We start from the raw sequence: 20,913 nt of genomic DNA on the forward strand, positions 1-20,913 counted from the left end.
GCTCGTGGTTTTTTATGATTCCAGAAGGTTTGTGATTCAGCCACCATTCTGAAACTGAGAAGGTTTCAGATGGGAGACCACCTAGGAATCGCACACAGCCACCACCTCAAGTTCCACAATGGTAGAAAAGTGGGCCAAAAATAAAATAAACCATTGAGTGTAGGTTGTTGTGTTGTTTGAACCCAGGTAAATACCCTACATTCTGTACAATTTGGCAGTCCCAGAGGCATAACCAGGAATGATCTTACTAATGCCAGTTCTCAGGGATGGGTTCGAATCCCATTATGCTACTCAAGAGCATTGCTTTGGAGTACCTTCCTTCTAAGGGAAAGAAGGAGAGTTGATGCAACATAATCACCATATAGCTGCCTGGGCAGGACTCTTTCCGGGACAAGGGTTCAGGACCCACCCTGCATGAACTCAGATATGGCATGGATGCTCTAACTGAAGGAAAGCAGCTATGGAGACAGAAAATAGCAAGTGGTAGTCATCAGGTGGAGCATATACGAGGACCTCAACCTGGATGCACAATAGATATCTGTGTTGAATGAGGGAAAAGAGTGCGTGAATGTTGCCACTTGAGTGCTCAGCTAACTCAGAGACTGCAGTGACTCCTTGTTTCTCCTTGATGTTCAGAATACATGATAACCCACATTGAGGAGTTGAACATGGGTTGTGTGTGAGTTATTAAAATGTGGGTTATCTTGTTGTCTGAACCCAACTGAGAAAACAGATCACAGTGAACAACCCACAGTTCACAATTCAACACCAACCATGGGTTCTCTTCATGGGTTGTTTTGGTTAACAAACCATGGCTTGTTAGCATGGCTAGGTTCAGACCACATGATAACCACATTTCAACAACAGCGTATGTTTCTACAACCCACATTCAACTCATTCTCAATATTGAGAGTGCATTATCATGTTGTGTGAACCCAGTTACTGTGCTCGGTGGCAATTCATTTTGTTCTACGCACCAGATTTTTATCCTGCAAAACACAAGAGCTGGCCAGCAGAGGCAATGATTGGTGGGTCTGACTTTGTCAACAAAGAGCTTACCTGCATGTGGGAATAGCAGGCTCCCATTTGTGGGAGACACTGCTCCCTCCTGTGAGGGTGCATATACAATTATCAGAGCTGTACAGTTCAGCTGAGATGCAGTAAATTCATATAGCAAAGGGGTTTGGGCAGAGGCTGACAAGGCAGTCAGTCATAGCATTTGAAGCAATTGTTCTTTCCTTCCTTGCTTACCTGTGTGGGATGTTCTGTCTTAGAGTGGAATTTGGCTGTCTGTGTCTAAGAGTAGGTTCTAATTAGCAGTATGTTCCCCTCTATATTCTGAGACCAGCTGTTTTGTACAAAGCACCCTTTGTCCATAGTTTTCCATTCCCATTACTCTTCTAAGTGTGCACAACACAAGGCCATGGAGAAGAGAGGCCCCATTGGCACACCTGTTATCCAAGCGCCGGCTCTGTATGGAGCATAGACACTGGTGATGGCATGTTGTGTTTAGGTGTACCATATCCTGTAATCTTCTTGTGACAATATTGTGTGGGTAGGGCAGCAATAGCTTAAAAGAAAATCCCTCCATTAAATTTCTTGTGCCAGCCTATTACTGGCTGGTGTAAAGTTGTGAGGTCAGCGTGGGTGTGGCCATAGCTTGAAGGGATAGAGGCCCTGGGTGTAAGTTCATCCCATGTTCCACCCACACGCTGCACATGACTGTGTTGTTCTTCTGAGCAGAAGGTACTGAAGTAAAATATAAAGACTTCACCCAATTTCAGCTTTATGGCTCAGCCAACACATTTATTTCTGCTGGCATATTTATCGTGCACCCAGCACATCTCAGGTTACACTGGTGTGGCAAGGCTTCCACTGAAACCTACAGCCCCTCAGCTGGTTGATTCTTCTTTTAAACATTTTAATTAATGTTCTGAAGATAAAGAATTAAATCAAGTAGTAGTAGTAGTTGTTGTTGTTATTTATTACTTTCCTACACTGCCCATAGCCAAACATCTCTGGGCAGTTCACAACAGTAACCCTTCAGCCATATTTCAACCAGGCCCAATCCTGTTTAGCTTCCAAGATTAGGCAGGAATGGGCACTTCAGGCTTTACTGATGGAGTAAAATACATTTTTCTTCTCCTGGTTTGCATATAAAATAAAACCATGCCACATTTTGTGAAAATTAATTTTTTAAATGTTGCCTTTGGCTAATTTCAGTAGATGCACCCATTTTTTTCTGCCGTGACTATTTTCCACAACTCCATGTATCAAGATTTTAAAGTCAGAAGTTCTGCACTTTTCCATCTTTTAGCTAATACCCTGCAAGCAGCCATCAGCAGGAACACAATTAATTCCTTGTTCTTCCCGTATTGTTAAGTGAGCCAGTGCTGATGTAAGACATATACTGTGGTGTGTAATGTTTGTCATTTCAGAGAACATCAAGTTCCCAAACTGTAACACAACAGGACATGGGTCTTAACTGTAGGAACTGCACTCTTAAAATGCATTTGCTCCTTTATTCTGAGAAAAGAAGGGCTTAACGCTACTGTTTGTCCATGGATGAAAGGGCTTCCAGATGAGGCTTTTATGGCATCATGACGCTCCCTGAGTCATGAATTTTACAAAGGGTCCAGATGATGATAGCTTTCAGTCATAACCCACCATTTTTTTCAATCTTTTTCTTTACTGCCCGCAGAAGATCCATTGAGGGGAAAAGGACAAAATTGTTGCCCAACACTGTCTCATGGGGAACATGAGGAGTCCTCTGTCTAGTGTTCCAAGCCTCTGAAAAATCCGTTCTGTGTATGCCCTCTTCTCTAAAATAAGACACCCCAGTCGTCGCAGTATTCTTTTCTATGTCAGTTTCTTTTTGCATTCCTTGCTCTGCCCTGAATCCTTTTCTAATTTAATTTTAGGCAGCGTTACATCTTCTGTATTTGTAAATACAATAGCTGACCTATTTCTGAAGTCGTGCCTTTTCTCAGCAGAAAAATCCCTATCCTTTCTCCCTTTTGGTTTTAACATTGTGCTAAGAAGTGGGATGTTCACTGAGCAGAGCAAGGCAAGGTTTGTTAACTGGCCAGAGGAATATCAGAACCAAAAAAGAAATACATGAAAATGCATATTTTAGGCTATAAGTCTGTGCAGGAAGGATGGACAAAAGGCTTAATGGAAGAAAGGACATTTGAAGCTTTTGTCTGAAAACTTATGAATCGGATAGTTTGGAGATTTAAATATAAATAGTCAGGATTTGAGAGGGTTGAGAAATGTTTGAAGAAGCAATCAAGGAGGATAGAGCATATCCTAAGGAAAGTGTTATTGTGTATGATAAGGCATATCTTTCAAGATATAAAATCGTTGTTGTTGTTATTGTTAGTCGCGAAGTCGTGTCCGATCCATCGCTACCCCATGGACAACATTCTTCCAGGCCTTCCTGTCCTCCACCATCTCCCAGAGTTCACTTAAGCTCACCTGACTGCTTCAGTGACTCCATCCAGCCACTTCATCCTCTGCCGTCCCCCTCTTCTTTTGCTGTCAATTGTTCCCAGCATTAGGCTTTTCTCCAGGGAGTCCTTCCTTCTCATTAGGTGGCCAAAGTATTTGAGTTTCATCTTCAGGATCTGGCCTTCTAAAGAGCAGTCAGGGTTGATCTCCTCTAGGACTGACCAGTTTGATCGCCTTGCAGTCCAAGGGACTCGCAGGAGTCTCCTCCAGCACCACAATTCAAAGGCCTCAATTCTTCGGCGCTCAGCCTTCCTTATGGTCCAGCTTTCACAGCCATGCATTGCAACTGGGAAAGCCATAGCCTTGACTATACGCACTTTGGTTGGCAGGGCGATATCTCTGCTTTTTAGCATGCTGTCTAGATTTGCCTTGGCTGTAGTCCCTGTCTGCGGTGATAAAGAATCATGGAATCATAAATAATAGAGTTGGAAGGGGCCAGAAGGCCATCGGGTCCAACCTCCTGCTTCTGCAGAATACTAACTTACATCATCCAATTCAGATGACTGCCCAGGCACTTTTTGAATGTCTCCAGCCCACAGCATCCCCAGGTAATAGGTCCCATTGTCGTACTGCTCTGTCAGTGAGAAAATTCTTCCTGGTAGCTAGTGTAAATCTGGTTTCTTTTAACTGAAGTCCATTATTCCATATCCTGCACTCTGGGATGGATGGGAAGAGATGTTGCCCTCCATCTTTGTGGCAGCCTTTCAGGTACTTCTAGAGTGCTATCATATCAACCTTCAGTCTTCTCTTCTCCAGACTGAATATGCCTAGTTTTCTCCATCTTTCCTCATAGGGCTTTGCCTCCAGTCCCTGAGTCATCTTTGTTGCCCTCCTGTGTACCCTTTCTAGCTTTTATGGATCTTTTAAAAACTTAGGCACCCAAAACTGGGCACAGTACTCTAGGTGAGGTCTTACTAGTGCTGAGTATAGGGAAACTAGTACTTCATGTGTTTCGGGAAATATCATTGAAGGAAAACTAAAGGGGGAAAAACAAACATGGATATAAGCAATACTTTTATATTTAAGACTAAAAAAATAAAATCCTCAATATGTTCTCCAGAACTCTTTTTCAAGCTAGATGGTATAAAAGATGGAGATTTGATAAAATGCAGAAGTCCAAAAATTAGTTCAGGTGTTGTGGTCGTAAGGTCTGCAGTTTAGGTAGTCTCAGTGTCAAAATGAAGATAACAGACTGAACAAATTAGTAAGTGGCTGGTTTTGTATAGTCAAGGAAGGAAAATAAACCATGGTGTCTTTGTTTCCCCCATCCCTTGTGTGAAAGTCACTTAGTGGTTTATTTCCATAATTATCCTGGGGAGTCTGGGCAGTGGGGCTGGCTTTCAAACTACCCTTAATCGCTAGAACAAGCCATGGTTGTATATGTCCCTGTCAAAAAACCCTGTTTATCAAAAAATGCCATTTTAAAAAGATGTCTGAGTTTTGGCAGCATTCAAACCTTCATATTCCCCTAAATGGAGTGGATTGCATTTGCCCACTTTCTCAAGCACCTAGTCTCAGGAAAGTATGAGAATAGTGGAGGACAGTAAGAATAGTCAGATTTAACTCAAAATGCTAGAGGCTCTTGCTAACAAGTAGGCTATCCCCCCCCCCCAATTTTATCAGCAAAGATCTCATCATGGCTTTGCTTTTCACTTGATGACTCTCCACTTGACAGCTATCAGATAAGAAGCAGCAAATTAACCCATTTGAATCCATGCGTTATCAACTCGCATTGATGGTGCTGTCTGTACTTTGATATCCAGGGCATTGATAAAGCAGGTTGTCTATTTGGGATATTTGGAATTGCACATTTATGCAACTCCTGCTTATTAAAAAATCCCAGAAAACATTTGTACACATCTTGGGTACAATTTAAAAAAAAATGTGTTGAGCCATTGACAGCCATTTTCATGTGCTCCTTGGACATTTTCAAGGGGCTGTCACTAGCTTTCCCTTCAGAGACTCTGACAAGTGACCTTGAAAGGGGATGCATTTAGCACAGGAAAGACTGAGCCACTGCTGGTGGCTCCAAAGCCCTGTTTGGGCACTTGGTGGAGTGACTGCCACTGGCAGTGATGATGGGCAAACTCAGGAAGCACAGCAATGACCTTTTGCCATGTTGTATGAATCCAGCCCAGGGCCGTCTTAATGCATGGGCCTGATGGGCACTTGCCTGTGGGCCCCATACGAATCTCTGTATGTTAACCCTTGGAAAATTGGAAAACTTCCAAAATTAACAGTAGCTGTAGTTGTCGTAGGGGCCCCAGTACACTGCTTTGCCCGGGGCCCATAATGCTGTTAAGACGGCCCTGATCCAGCCACAGTGTGAGACTATACCCAGTAATGCATGTGGAGAGAGGAAAGCAGCAGTGGTTGATCTCTTTTTCAGAAAACAAAGGGGCAGTGACCCTGATTTAAAAGGAAGAGATCTGGCAGGAGCTGCCTTTGATCCTGGGAGGAGTAACACATTAGATAGATAAACTTAGAGTCAATGCATCACAGTCCTGAATGGTTCAGCCATGTAAAAGAGACAAGATTCACAGAGAGTTTAAAATACCTTTTTGGATTGGACCCATCCCCACTCCCAGGTCTCCCACACAGGGTGCTGAGTGCCAGCAATAAGCAAGCACACGGGGTGCAGTGGCTGGTTGGATTGCTCAGAAGGCTTGCTTGCAGGCTTGGCAGTTAGGAATTGATGCTGCGATTCTTTGCCGGGTAATGACAGCACAGGGCCAGAGGCTGCCAGACTGGGGCGTGTGTGAGAGCAATTAAAGGAGAGTCATTATCATCATTTTTATTTACACTATACACAGGGAGTTGGAAATCAGGTGGTGTGACCCTCTAGGCCAGGGAAGTTTCAAGTGCCAGTGGGCTTGGCACTCAGTAGGAATGTAAGTCACCAACTCTCTGGGACTTGTAGAGAACCATCTCATCTTCGCTGCCAGTGATGCAGGGACAGGATCATTCTAATGAGAGTCTTTACTTACTGCTCCTGTTCTGGCCGTCCTTTGCATTGGGACCCACTCTTTGTGCATTCAGGGGGGAAAGCTCTCATTCCTCTGCAAGAACTGTATCAACCAGCTAAAGCTGGTCTGGCTGTCTGCCACTATGTGGGACAGAATGTATTATCTGTACGTGTGGGGATTTAAAGAGAGGCGTGGGAGGGTGCTACCACTGAAGCATTCCCCTTTGGGACTGCCTTGACCTTGACCATTCAACATGAGTGGTGCTGCGTGACTGGCCTCTAGACAAAAGAATTTGGGGGGTTGGGGTCTATTGTCAGTTTGACTGTCAACTTTCTGTGCGTGTTGGCAAAGCCTACTTAGGGCACTTTTTTCACCCAGGGTTATAGAAATAGTGGGTTAATTAGTTATACAATAATGAATGAGCCTGTGCAGCTTTAGGGTCCTTGTCTCACAGGGCCAGACTAGAACCATTTGGCAGCAGCAAGTTCATCCAAAAGGAGATGGTGAGGTGCTAGTCTTACTGCCCTGGGCAATCCAGAAAATGAGTCATCAGCAATGATGGAAATTGCTTCTACCGTATTAGCAAAGCTGAGATTAGTTTTTTAGAGGCTCTTGCCTAAAAGTACCCCGCAAAGTGCTTTTTGTGCTAGCCAGCCACTGGCACAGGTGGAGCCTAGCATGCCCTTGGATAGGACTGAATTCAGAGGGATGCAGTAGGTTGGAGCTACTCCCTGTCTTGTAGATTCTTTCACTGAGCTCTTAGACTTACTCTACATATGTGGCAGTGAATGAGGTGGTAGAAACCTAAGTACTGCATTATGTCAGGCTGCAGATAGGATATAACGTTTTAAAATATTATTCTACATAAAGTAAGGAAAGAAAGGAAAAGCAACAGCCCTGGATAAAGAAAACTACCATGTCAGGAATAGCCTATTGCTTGCTGTGTGAGTTTCTACTTGTTGGGGACTTTTATTCTTATTTTACTTTCAGGAAAATTCAGAAAAGTGATTCTTCACCTGCAGTGAGAAGTGACCTAGTGTAGACAACCACATCAAGAGACCAGCCTCACTTTGCTACATGTGTAGGCTAGGCCTTAATCTGTGGTGTTTGGAAATAAAATTGCTGTGCCATAAGGGAAGAAGGGGTCATGTCAGTCTTTCACCGGGAAATATTAAGTCCATGTTTTCAGGCTTCCTCCTAGCAGTGCTGAGTATCTGAAAGCTTTGCACCTGCTCAGGAAGTTGTATAGTCTTGTCTGTCCTACTACCCAAATATCCTTTCCTGTTTCCTCCAGTTCAGTTGTTTGTGCTGTCTCCTCTCTTCTCTTCTTGGCATCTGTTTCCAGTTTAGCTGCCTGGAACATTACCTACCAAGGGGAAATACTACCTCATCAGAATTAATTGTGCTAAGAGACTTACTTTGGTTCTTGTCCAGAGAAATTTGACTACTTCTTTCCACCAAACAAAATATACTTATTTTGTCTTATTTTAGAAAAAAATCAAACTGCACTTCATCTGCTAGGGATCTCAGGACAGTAAGTTGTCTGCCTTTCGTTAGATGGACACAGGTTTGTGCTTCCTTATGTGGAGATGGGGAAGCAGTGGCTAAATAGCAATGTATAAAGAACAATTTGCGTCTTCTCAGACCCAAGGCCTGTCTGGGGCTAGGAACCTAGTAGCATGTATGAGCTATGGAGATCTCAGGCTCAGCCAGCCCCTTTCAAATTGGCAAGCATTATGTTTAGCAGCAAGGGCAGAGAAAGTGCTTTCTGTGAATCATAAACATAAGCCTTGATTCCATGACTGTAATGAATCCTTACTTTCTTGCATGCATGTACATGCCATATGAGTGAAGAACCTGGGCCAGGCTTGCATATTCTTGAACTACAGCTGGAGGGGCATGCATGGAGAATCATAGCAGTGGAGAATCACACTCATAAGACTGAGGACCTGTTTGGGCAGATGGTGATTCTTATATATGGCAAGAAGCCTGGAACTGAGGGCAGTAGAACTGCAACGGGAAAGAGGTTGCCAGAATTGGCTATGTTGCTCTGCTTTCCGTTTCAGTCTGTAATCAAGCTGAACATCTGGAGGTCCATCAAACTTTCTTGTATCAAGAATAAAGGATTTGTTCTGTGTGAGGGGGAGATTGCATTAGTATCAGCATTAGTATCAGCCTGACAAAATGGTATGAGACCAAGGCTGAATCCCAGGGAAGTGCTCCATTACTTAAGAACTTGCAAATGTCAGGCCGAAGTCTTTTGTCCTATTCTGCCATGTTACTGGCAGAGCCCTATATATGACTCTGGCCATAGGAGTTGATAGGCTAGAGGAAGCTATCAGTGTTTATTACCTTCTGTGCAGGGTTAGCCCCATGACAAAAAGCACCCTGGACAAAGCATACTTTCAGTGCCCCTTCACAATCAACTTACAGCTTTTTTCTTAAACCATTTACAATACTTGGAGTGTTTATATTTTATCTAGAACAAATGACATCAAACTGGAAGTTGAAAAAGAAACAAACTTTAAAACTAATTGATATAAGTTTATTTTTGAAGTTAGTTTCCAAACATCCTGTAGAAATTGGGGTGGGGAAGAGTTTAAAGGCATGTACTATGTTTTTTAGCCTAACTCTCTGCAAACAGCAAAATCAGTCACCTGGCTTGCACGTAACAACCCATGAATTCTTATAAGGCTTACAATGTAAGCAAATGAGTGAGTAAACAGGTTGCCTCCTGCTTATTTGCCATTTTGATTCATTTTGACTTTCATAAACAACCCAACAACACTTATTCCTGGCTTCTTTACCCTGACGTGTGAACCTAGAACTGTGGGCTGTTGAAAGGGTAACAACCCAGAGTCTATACCCATAGTTTCTTCTTGTGCTAAATTCAGGGTTGTTTCTTTCTCAAGAACAAGAGTTCTGGATTCCCATGACAACCCAGGTATGGGAGAGGCATTCCCAGGCTGTTTACAAAAGCAGAAATTAAGCAGAAATGGTGAGAGGGCAGAAAGTACCCTCTGCACCATAGTTTGTTATGGTGTGCACACTAGGTAAAAAACTACCAAGTTGTCATACTCATCTGGGCGCTGGATGGGTGTTCAGTTCACCCATCCATAAGTCTGGTCCTTTTTGTACTGTGTTCCTGGGGATAATGGAGGTTTCCACTTCATCTGTACCAGGTTACAAGCTGGTTTGAGACTAAGGATGAAGAAATTACTTCCACTCCTTCTGATTATAGAGGAAATGGTGGCTGCACAAGTCATGCCAGTCCTGGAACTCCTGTTTGGACACTTAGCCTAAGTTTACTTTGATTTCCCACCTTGTTGCCTGAGGCAGGAGGAGGAGGAGCTAGATTTTGTCATGGGAAGAGAACAGCTTCTGTGGGGAGCTGGGCTGGGTGGATCTCAGCTGCTGGTTGGAATTACTTCTCCCTGGTGAACTAATGCACTTTTCTGCACTTAGACTGTGCTGTGGCAAGGTAAATATTAAAGGAGGTCAGTAGTGGATGCAGAAGGCAAGGCCCTGAGGAGAGCTACAGGGCTTTTTAACATCTGCTTCTGCTGGTGCTCTCCATTATCAAGGCTGGAGAGAGGGCTTCTAATCATGGTGATGGCAGAAATAGAAAGTGATTGATATTTAGCTAGATGGCCCCCAGGCCTGGTGGGAACTGACATATCAATAACTCTGGTGTGCATGTGACTTCCTTTGGCAGTGCTGGAACCCTGCTTGCCCCTGAATCTCCATGGCAACAGCACAGGCCTCTCCTGTGACCTGTGACCTCAGCCATTGTCTCTTGGAGCCCTACTCTCTGGATTGTAAACCCGCCAACAACCGCAGCATGGGCAGTGTGGGCAGCCTTGTAGAAAAGCAGGATTTCTTGCCAGCTGCACCAGGAGGTCTGCGAGGGATGCGTCAGCCAGACGGGTTGCTCCGGAAAGGAATGTCTCAGCGTGAAGTCTTTGGTTACTTACATGGGGGCAAACGGGATGCCCGGACTGAGAAGAAGCACCAGTCCTCTGCTGGTGGCTTTAAAAGGGACTATGAGAGTGACCGGGAGAACCAGTCCCCTGAGCGCTATTTCCGGGACAATCACCATGGGGCAGAATTCTCCAAGAGCTCTTTGCCTGAGCGTGGTCGCTTTGACAAGGTGAGTGAGATGGCATTGTGGTAGCAGTAAGGAAAAGAAAGTTTTCCTGGGAGAGACGGATAAAAAGGGGGATGGGGTGGGCTTCTTGGTATAAAACTGATGCATTTCCCTGTTGGGTTTATCCACTTTCCAATAGCATGCAATATTTCTGGGTTTTGTCATGTGAAGACATAGAGCCTTTAGCTTATATGTGGCCCAGCAGTGTGTGAAATGAAAATACTGGATCAGTAACATGTCCTGGGATTGCATGGGAGCAATAATGGGCCCAGAGCAATGTGGAACTGAGGTCACATGACCTTCAGCAGATAACAGACTGGCTGAAGCAGCTACTGTTGCTTTAGAGCAAGGATGGCCAGCTGGCAGTCCCTGAGCCACACCCAGCCTTGCACATGGCCTCCAACATCTGTTAGTTCTAGGGTGGCACCAACATGCTGCTGCTGGCCCAGAAAATGCTTCTTGGATCAATAGCTGCATGTGAGTCATCACTTCCAAGCCAGTTGCTACTCAACCCTCCTGGAACTTAAGGGAGAGATGCCCCAGAGGCCTCTGTGTCATAGTGGAGGCCCCACAGGATATCTCTCTATGCTAGCAATGATAAGGCTGAGGGTGCCTGGTTAGCTCAGGATGGGTGCACAGCTTTCCCTCATGGTGCATATGCTTAGCTTCTGAGTGAGTGCTTGCTGAAGTAGTGAAGTATCCCATTAATATAGCAACTCACAGTTTCTGAGATGAATAGCCACCTTTCGGCCTTTCCAGCAGTAGATTAAAGGGAGATACCACTGTCTCTATGATGACAAGGAAGAGCTCTGGCATCCTTTCCCTTCAGTACTGAGAAGGTTGAAAGCTGACCATTTTGGACCAATTGGCAAGAAGCTGTGCTGCCTGGAGCCATCAGCAATGTTTGATCTGTATCACTGGCAATAAGTATCCTCTTGGCATGAGTGAGGCCTGTTCTGGGATATCTTCTTATCTTGTGCAAGGAGGGCAGACTTCCACACTTGTTTATCCTCAGAGTGGAATTGTCCCTGGAAAACAGTGCTATCCTGTTCCCTGCACACTTGCCTGTCCACAGTAGCTTGGCCAGGGAATGTCCACCCTCCCTGGCCAAAGAGGTTGGATATCTCTTCTTTAGAGATTTTTTTTCTGGAGGCTTACATTGCCTTAAGCAACTGAAAGAGATGGACAGAAGCTGAGTAGGGAATAGAGTGAGTCATTCTACAAAGGGCCAGTTTTATGAAATATGGCAAGAACATGCTGACCTCCTGTTGCAGCTTATTGCTAAACTGTATTGACTAAGTGCATTAGCTGATGTAACTTTCAGTTCCTGGTTACTATGTTTATTCCAGTGTCGGATCAGGCCCTCAGCTTTTAAGGTGGTGGCTGGCAAAAGCCTGTTGTCCATGCAAGGGCTATCATCAGCCAAAGGACAGAAACTCTCAAAGAGCAATGGAAGCCTGCACACACTCTTGACCCAAAGCAGCACGAGCAGCTCATCTCAACGGGGCCCCCTGCGTAACCACCTGCTACACACCATCAGCCTTGATGAGGGGTCCAACTCTGTCCAGAGCTTCCCCACTTACAATCCCCGTTTCAAACCTGCTCCGAGTCAGCTTAGTGCTTCCATAGGCAACATCAACCACATTGGTGGCTCCCTAGACAGGGCTTCTCGGGGGCCACGGGATCCTTTGGCTGTAGAGAAAGCGCCACTGTCCTGCAAGAGCCTCAGCCGCTTGCAGAGCTCTGGGGAGCCACCCCCACCATATGAGCCTACATATTTCTTAGAAGATGTGGTCAAGCAGCTTGAGGACCGGCTGAGTGAGAAGGGCATGGAGCTCCGTCAGTTGAAGCGAAACCTTAGTGAGAGTGATGACCCCTTCACACAGGTGAGTAAATTTTCACCATCAGGGCTTCCTTGGTCTTGCAGGTATTATAAATGTATCTCCCTTTTCCTTATTTAGCTTCCTGGAGCCAGCTTCCTCCTTGCTTCCTAAAACTCTCCATCCTTGACTTGCATCTACCATACATCACTATTTTCCATCACATCCTCCTCCTTCAGACTTTCTAATGGGTGCCTGTAGTGACAAAGCAAACAGACAAGAGCAGCCTGGTGGACATTGTTTACTTGGACTTCTAAAAGGCTTTTGACAAGTCCCTCACCAAAGACACTTGAGCAAGCTTAGCAATCATGGAACAGGGGTGGGGGGAGTGTCTTATGGGTCAGTAACTGGTTAAAGGACAAGTCATGTATAAAGTGCCCCAGCTTTATTTGAAGGAAGAGAGCTGCTTGGGTTCATCCATTCTATTGTGTTTTCAGTGTGCTACAAATGACTCATGTGGTTATATCAGGGCAAGTGGGCTAGTAATTGCTCATTGCTTTCTTTACAAGTCTGCTGATTTGCTTTGGTTTTCCACGCCAAACCAGCTCCTGCTGATGATCTAGTCCTCAAGACAGCTTATTAGCTACTGTCTCATTCCTCATTAGGAATTCCTCATTCTCATTTCTCCACTTTCTCATTCCTAATTTAATTCATAATACAAGTCATAGAAAAGTAAAATGTTTATATAGGAGGAGATGCCTGTGTGACAGGGAGAGGAGCAGTACGTAGTGGTCATGACTTTCCTTACAGAAAGGCATTATACTAAAAATGGTACTGATGATTAAACATCTCCTTTGTGGAGCAGACTACATAGTTGAGAACTTGCGCCCAAGTTTCACTGCCTGATTTTAGCACCATTGTCAGGGATGCTCAGTGGCTAAATCTTTATGCAGGCAGGGCACATTTTAAAACAAGCTTGCAAATGTATTTACAAAAGTTACCACCCCACAAATGTTAACTATGTATTCTATTTGGCTACATTAGGTAAGTAATTAGTGTGGCATAAAAAGAAAGAAGGAATAATTTGAAGGGTGGGGGTGGATTTTTCCTGCCTCACTGTCTAGAAGCAATTTATCCCTACCACAGGCAATTAGGTCAATGCCACTGAACCTCTCACCCTCACTTTTTTTTTTGGTAAATGGGGTACAATAGAGTGAAAAATTGCCCATAGAACAGGACTAGAGTATGTGCAGAGTTGACATTGCTGCCCTTTATCAAGGATCAAAACACGAAATACCCTGGACCATGTGGACTGGGCTCCTGGGGGCTGAGATGGCAGCTCTGAGATCGCTGGGCTGTGTTTTGTTCTGCCAACCTTAAACTGCTGGGCAGAAGATGAAGACTGGAAATCAACTTTTCTGGAAAATACATGTCACTTAAGTTTATGTCTTCATATTAATTTAATCAGTTTATTTTATTAGAAGCTACTTTATTAAGCATTAGACTAATAGATCTTGTTTCCCAGTCCTTTCTAAATGGACTAGCAGCAGCATCTCCACCAAGCCCTGCTACCTGGATCCTTTATCTGGAGATGCTGTAGTTTGCACCTAGGACCATCAAAGGATGATGCTCTACAGCAGGAGAGGACAGTGGGTAGATTGCCAGATGTTTGGGAATTCAACTTCCAGGAACAACACCTGGCAGGAGACCGCGCCCGCGCCCGAGAACCACACCGCGCCCAAAGACCGCGCCGCGCACGCGCCCAAAGACCGCGTGAAGACTGCGCCGCGCCGCCGGCTCCGCCGCTACCTGACTGCCCTGCCACGCCCCTGCACACGTGGCAGGTGTGCCCGGACGGGGTGGGGCGTCGGGTGGCCGGCGGCTATAAAGCGCTGCAGGGGGGAGCGCCGGCGGGAGGAACAACACCTGGCAGGAGACCGCGCCCGCTCCCGAGAACCACACCGCGCCCAAAGACCGCGCCGCGCACGCGCCCAAAGACCGCGTGAAGACTGCGCCGCGCCGCCGGCTCCACCGCTACCTGACTGCCCTGCCACGCCCCTGCACACGTGGCAGGTGTGCCCGGACGGGGTGGGGCGTCGGGTGGCCGGCGGCTACAAAGTGCTGCAGGGGGGAGCGCCGGCAGGAGGAACAACACCTGGCAGGAGACCGCGCCCGCGCCCGAGAACCGCACCGCGCCCAAAGACCGCGCCGCGCACGCGCCCGAAGACCGCGCCGCGCACGCGCCCGAAGACCGCACGAAGACCGCGCCGCGCCGCCGACTCCGCCGCTACCTGACTGCCCTGCCACGCCCCTGCACACGTGGCAGGCGTGCCCGGACGGGGTGGGGCGTCGGGCGGCCGGCGGCTACAAAGCACCAGCAGCGGCCGGGGCCGGCGGCCAAAGGGCGTCGGCCAAAGGGCGGTTTGCCGCCGTTTGGGGGGGCTGTTCGGGGGGGGCTAGGCTGGCCAGGGGACTTGCTCTTTTGTTGTGGCAGTCCCTTCTGTTGAACGGCCAATTTTAAATGTTTTATAATTTTAAAGTGTTTTAACTTGTTTTTATGGAGTCGTCCCTGGCCATGTTGCCGCCTGAGTTTCCTGGGGAGCGCACTGGCGCCGCCATTGGTGTGGTGATGGGCAATGGACGTAATAGCGGTGGGGGCTTAACGTGTCCGCATAGAAGAAGGAGGGACAGATGGCTGACACCTGTCCCTACTTCTGGTTTTGCTCCCAGCCAGAAGGTGCCAGGGAGTCTTGTCAGTCGCCCCTCGGGCCTGACGGTGCTGTTGTTTAATGCCAGGTCGGCCAATAACAAATCTGCCCTCATCCATGACTTGATTGTGGATGAGGGGGCCGACCTGGCCTGTATAACGGAGACCTGGGCGGGAGAGGGGGGGGATGTTGCCCTCTCTCAATTGTGCCCGCCCGGGTATATGGTCCAGCACTGTTCACGGCCGGAGGGGAGGGGAGGGGGGGTCGCTTTGGTTTACCGGGCCTCCATCACTCTCACGGGACTTCCTGTCCCTTCGAGACCAGGGCTGGAGTGTCTCTACTTGGTGTTGGGCGACCGAGACAGATTGGGGATTCTGTTGGTGTACCGTGCACCCTTCTGCCCAACAGTCTCCCTGCCTGAGCTGACGGAAACGGTCTCGGACCTGGTGTTGAGGACCCCCAGGATGCTGGTCCTGGGGGACTTCAATATCCATGCCGAGGCTAGTTTGACCGGGGCGGCTCAGGACTTCATGGCTTCCATGACGGCCATGGGGCTGTCTCAACATGTCACCGGCCCGACCCATGAACGTGGACACACTCTGGACCTGGTTTTCTCGACGGGGCAGGAAGAGGGTGGTCTGAGGGTGAGGAATTTATGCTTGACTCCCCTGTCATGGTCAGATCACTTCCTAGTGAGGTTTGTGCTCGAGAGCGACATCTCCCTCTGTAAGGGTGCAGACCCGATTGTGTGGGTCCGCCCCCGGAGCCGGATGGATCCGGAAGGATTCCTGAAGGCTCTGGGGGAGTTTCCGGCTGACAAGACGGGTGCTCCTGTCGAGGCTCTGGTTGAACTGTGGAATGGGGAGATGACCAGGGCTGTAGACACGATCGCTCCTAAGCGTCCTCTCCCACCGGGCAGAGCCCGCTCTTCCCCTTGGTACACTCCAGAATTGAGGGCAATGAAGCAGGTTGGGAGACGGCTAGAGCGTAGGTGGAGGAAATCACGTGATGAATCTGACCGAACACACTTAAGAGCCCACTATCGGGCCTATGCTGTGGCGGTGAGGGCGGCGAAAAAGAGACACTTCTCCGCTTCCATTGCCTCCTCACAATGCCGTCCGGCGGAGCTCTTTCGAGTGGTGCAAGGCCTGGTTCACCCAGGGCCAAAGGAAGAGCTGACTCCACCCTCAAAGGCCCGCTGTGACGACTTTGCCGAGCATTTTAGGGAGAAAATCGCTCAGATTCGTCACGAGCTGGATTCCACTATTGATTCAGAGGTTTTAAGGGAGACACCAACGCTGCCGTCTGGTCCAGAATTATTGGATGAATTTCAGTTATTGCGGCCCGATGATGTGGACAAGGTGCTTGGACGAGTACGTCCTACCACTTGCCTTCTGGACCCTTGCCCGTCTTGGTTAATAAAGGATTCCAAGCACGGGATTGGAACCTGGATCTTGGAAGTGGTTAACGCTTCTCTGAGGGAGGGTCGGGTGCCTGCCCCTTTAAAGGAGGCGGTAGTCCGACCGGTCCTGAAGAAGGCGTCACTGGATCCAGGGATGGCCGCTAACTATAGACCAGTGGCCAACATCCCGTTTCTGGGCAAGGTGTTAGAGCGAGTGGTGGCGGGACAACTCCAAGCACTCTTGGATGAAACTGATTATCTGGACCCATTTCAGTCCGGCTTCAGACCCGGGTACGGTACTGAATCTGCCTTGGTCGCCCTGTACGATGACCTGTGCAGGGAGAAGGACAGGGGGAGTGCGTCCCTGTTGGTTCTCCTGGACCTCTCAGCGGCTTTCGATACCATCGACCATGGTATCCTTCTGGATAGGCTGGCGGGATTGGGGGTCGGAGGCACCGCTTTGCGGTGGTTCCGCTCCTATCTCAACGACCGATTCCAGAAGGTGGTGTTGGGGGACTATGGCTCTGCGCCATGGCAGCTTTGCCATGGGGTACCGCAGGGTTCCATTTTGTCCCCTTTACTGTTCAATATCTACATGAAACCGCTGGGAGAGGTCATCAGGAGGTGTGGGCTGCGGACCCATCAGTATGCTGATGATACCCAGCTCTACCTCTCGTTTTCCACCAATCCAGGTGAGGCAGTGGCTGTACTGAACCGGTGCCTGGCCGAGGTAATGGGCTGGATGAGGGCCAATAAACTGAAGCTCAATCCAGACAAGACGGAGGTCCTGTTGGTTGGCGGTTCGGGCTTCAGAGAAGGTGACCTGAACCTTGTCCTGAATGGGGTTGCACTCCCTCCTAGGGACAAGGTCCGCAGCTTGGGAGTGCTCCTCGACCCGGAGCTTTCACTTGAAGCTCAGGTGACAACAGCGGCGAGGAGCGCTTTCCTCCAGCTTCGGCTGATTCATCAGCTGCGCCCCTACCTGGAGTACGACTGCCTTGCAACAGTGACTCATGCGCTGGTGACTTCCCGTCTTGACTTCTGTAACGCGCTCTACGTGGGGCTACCCTTGAAGACGGTCCGGATACTTCAATTGGTTCAGAATAGAGCTGCCAGGCTGCTGACGGGGACTGGACGTTATGTTCACATGACGCCAGTTCTCCGTCAGCTTCACTGGCTCCCCATTGAAGTCCGGGCCCAATTCAAGGTGTTGGTAATGACCTATAAAGCCCTAAACGGCTTGGGTCCTGGTTACCTGAAGGAGCGCTTACATCCATATTTGCCCAGTCGCCCCCTGAGATCGGCGGGAGAGGCCCTTCTCCGGGAGCCCTCCGTGAGAGAAATTAGGAGGGTGGTTACTCGGAGAAGGGCTTTCTCAGCGGTGGCGCCTAAGTTATGGAATGCGCTCCCCAGAGAGGTCCGCCTGGCGCCGTCGTTATTTGTTTTTCGGCGCCAGGCTAAGACCTTTTTATTTAAGCAACATTTTAAATGCTAAATACAATTGAATTTTATCTGGCCAGGGCGGCTTATTTTATAATGTGAGTTTTAATTAAGATTATTTTATATGGATTTTAACTTGTTTTATCTATGTTGTAAGCCGCCCCGAGGCTTCGGCGAATGGGGCGGCATAAAAATGTTTTAATAAATAAATAAATAAATAAATAATAAACCTTTCCCAGCATGGCCAATGATTAGGAATGCTGGTGGTTGAAGGCCAAACCATTCGAAGATCTACTTTCTGCCCATCCCTCCTCCACAACTCTTTCCTGAAAGAAGTGGATTTGCCCTACATAGAAGGTCTGAGCTTTACAGGCTGGGTTAATCATTTTGATATGCTTCCTTGATTTGTCAGTTGAATCTGGCTTGTCACGTCTTGGGCTTTAATGAGTACTCTCCATAATCTCACCGTATTCTGACAGATGTTTGAGGACAAACAGCGTTTATGGATGGATGAGCTGGATGAACTGAAGCAGATGTATGTGGCCAAGCTGCAACAGGTGATGCAACAGGCGCAGCGCAGCCAGCGGGCACTTCAGCTGCAGCTCTACAAAGCACAGCAGGAAAAGAAGCGGCTGCAAGAAGAGCTGGACCTGCAGCAGAGCCAATGTGAGGAGCTGAGGCTTCAGCAACAGCAGGCAGAGCGCCTAAGTCCCAAACTGGAGGAGACCAAGTGGGAGGTGAGTGGGTTAAGTATGTGCCACAGACTGCAGACTAATGCAAGGCTTTCCCCACTGTGATCATGGGTTCTGTTTGCTCTGAACTGCACACATGGTTCTACTGACACCCATGCAGCCCCATCCATGGATGCAGGCTGCCGAATACACCAACTCCCTGATGTCTTTGTGAAGCAGCTAAATGCTGACTAGTTCGCTGGGAAGGGTACTGTTGCTACTGCTTGTGGCCCAGCTTGCCATGGAACTGGGTTTCTGTTTGTAATGCCCTCCGAACCAATCCACTATCTCCTTTCCCCTTTGGGGTTCTTGTCAGTGCTGCATTGACTCCATGACAGCCATGACAATATTTCAGCCTCTCTCCTTGTATTCTGCTTCACTGCAGAGGCTCCAGTGACTCACCCATTCTGTGTCTAGTCTCTTCCCCCATTTTCATCCTAATGTACTATTTTGACAGGTCTGTCAGAAGACTGCAGAGATTTCATTGCTCAAGCAGCAACTCCGAGATGCCCAGGAGGAGATGGCTCAGAAACTGGGTGAAATATTTAGTTTGAAAACACAGTTACGGGAGGCCCGAACAGAGTTGCAAGCCAAGGATTCACAATTGGCACAGCTGGAGGACTCTTTCCAGCCTGTACCAGAACGGGGCTCCCCTGTTCCTCCAAGAGACTCTCCCATGCAGGCTTGCCAGGACTTTTTGGGTTGTGAAACAGATGACTCGAAATGTCGGGGAATGCAAGGGGAGAGTGCAGAGGGTTCTGAGTGGCTCTGGGCAGAACTGCTGCGGGAGAGGCGCCAGGCCCAGCTGCAAGCTGCAACTTTTGAGCAGGAGCGGAAAACCTGGCAAGAGGAGAAAGAGAAGGTCCTGCGCTATCAGCGGGAGATTCAGGCCAGCTATATGGAGATGTACCACCGGAACCAGGCTCTGGAGAGGCAGCTGAGTGAATTCCGGCAGTTCCAAGCTGAGCCCAGAGGTATCAACTCAGAGTCACCTTGGATTGAGAGAGTCGAGTCCTCCAAGATCTGAACAGTACATGAGAGAGGCCCTGTGCTGGGATTGCTAAGGTGTAAAAGAACCACACTGCAGCATGGACCAAAGGGTTTGTTGGGGGAAACTATTATGCTGAAGAGCCCATTAAGCTGACCTGGAAGCTTCCTCTGTTGTAACATGCAGGATTTTGTAGGCTGCTGCCACCCATGGAATGAAATCCCAGCACGACTTCTGGTTTTTTGTCCGTCCAAGCTAGACTGTTGCCTCCCTACTACTGCCATCTCAGAGGGCAGGGCACACTTTCTGTATCCTGCTTTGTGCCCAGACTGGCACTGCATGTCAGGATTGAAGGTTTATTATTGTGGAATGTGAATGGCCATGATTGGAGCTGTAAGCACTCTTGATGAAGTACTAAAGAATGTGTAGAGGGCTCTTCCCCTACACAGTACATCCATACTGGGGCTGGGGCTTTGTCCCTGCACAGCTTCAGACTTGACCTGTTGTGTTGAGAGAAGGATGACAGCAAACCCACCTCAGCATGAACCTGCTATGTAGGAATTATTTTCTGTCCATCTGGCTTGTCCTTACGCTGTGGCAGATTCTGAAGCTCCGGTTGTAACATGGTTGTGTGTGCCTTGTATTCTAAGAGAGATCTTCCTGTGTATGGCTCCAGAATAGTTCCAGAAGCATAACTGGCCAATGAGGCAAATGCTCAGTGAAGGCCAAACCAGTTGGATTCAGCCACCCAAAAGGCCACGGGGCAGTGCCATCTGGGCCTGGGGCAGTTTCCCCATATGTGTGGCTGGGGTACTTTTGATACCTCTGTTTTGTTGCTGCTTGGTGCCCCAGTTCTGGATTTGAAGGTTCTTGCCAGAGTAATAATCCCTGCAATGGAAGCTCTTCCTGGCAACTCCTGGAATAAAACTCTGCCCTGGAATTTGTGACTCTCTGGCTATTGCTTTCTTTTTCCACTGTATTATTGTTTCAAAATTTTCTGGCACTGCAGACTTTGTAGCATTCATACCCTTGGCTGTTTCCAACAAGTAGGTAACATGCAAGCAGAAGCTGCTCTCCATTTAGTCCTCAGATTTTGGTCTGTTAGTCAGTGCAGCAAGAAATGGCGCAATGCATAGTCCAGAACTAGGACTACGTCTTCTCTCTTTTTTGTGCGGGGAGGCAGCATAGAAGATTGGTGGTG

General features: G+C 47.9%; 1 protein-coding gene across 1 annotated transcript in view; it reads left to right on the plus strand.

Moving 5' to 3' along the window:
- Positions 1-20,652, plus strand: part of N4BP3 (NEDD4 binding protein 3) — a 29,322-nt gene extending 8,670 nt beyond the window's left edge. Inside the window, exons 2-5 of the mRNA XM_044451079.1 lie at positions 10,192-10,626; positions 11,973-12,509; positions 18,473-18,730; positions 19,182-20,652. Of these exons, the coding sequence (XP_044307014.1) occupies positions 10,222-10,626; positions 11,973-12,509; positions 18,473-18,730; positions 19,182-19,751 (1,770 nt within the window). The 5' untranslated portion in view covers positions 10,192-10,221 and the 3' untranslated portion in view covers positions 19,752-20,652. The remainder of the gene's footprint in view (positions 1-10,191; positions 10,627-11,972; positions 12,510-18,472; positions 18,731-19,181) is intronic.
- Positions 20,653-20,913: the final 261 nt, after the last annotated feature.

Source organism: Varanus komodoensis, unplaced genomic scaffold (assembly GCF_004798865.1).
Source record: "Varanus komodoensis strain SLA01 unplaced genomic scaffold, ASM479886v1 scaffold6_1, whole genome shotgun sequence".
NCBI lineage: Eukaryota > Metazoa > Chordata > Lepidosauria > Squamata > Varanidae > Varanus > Varanus komodoensis.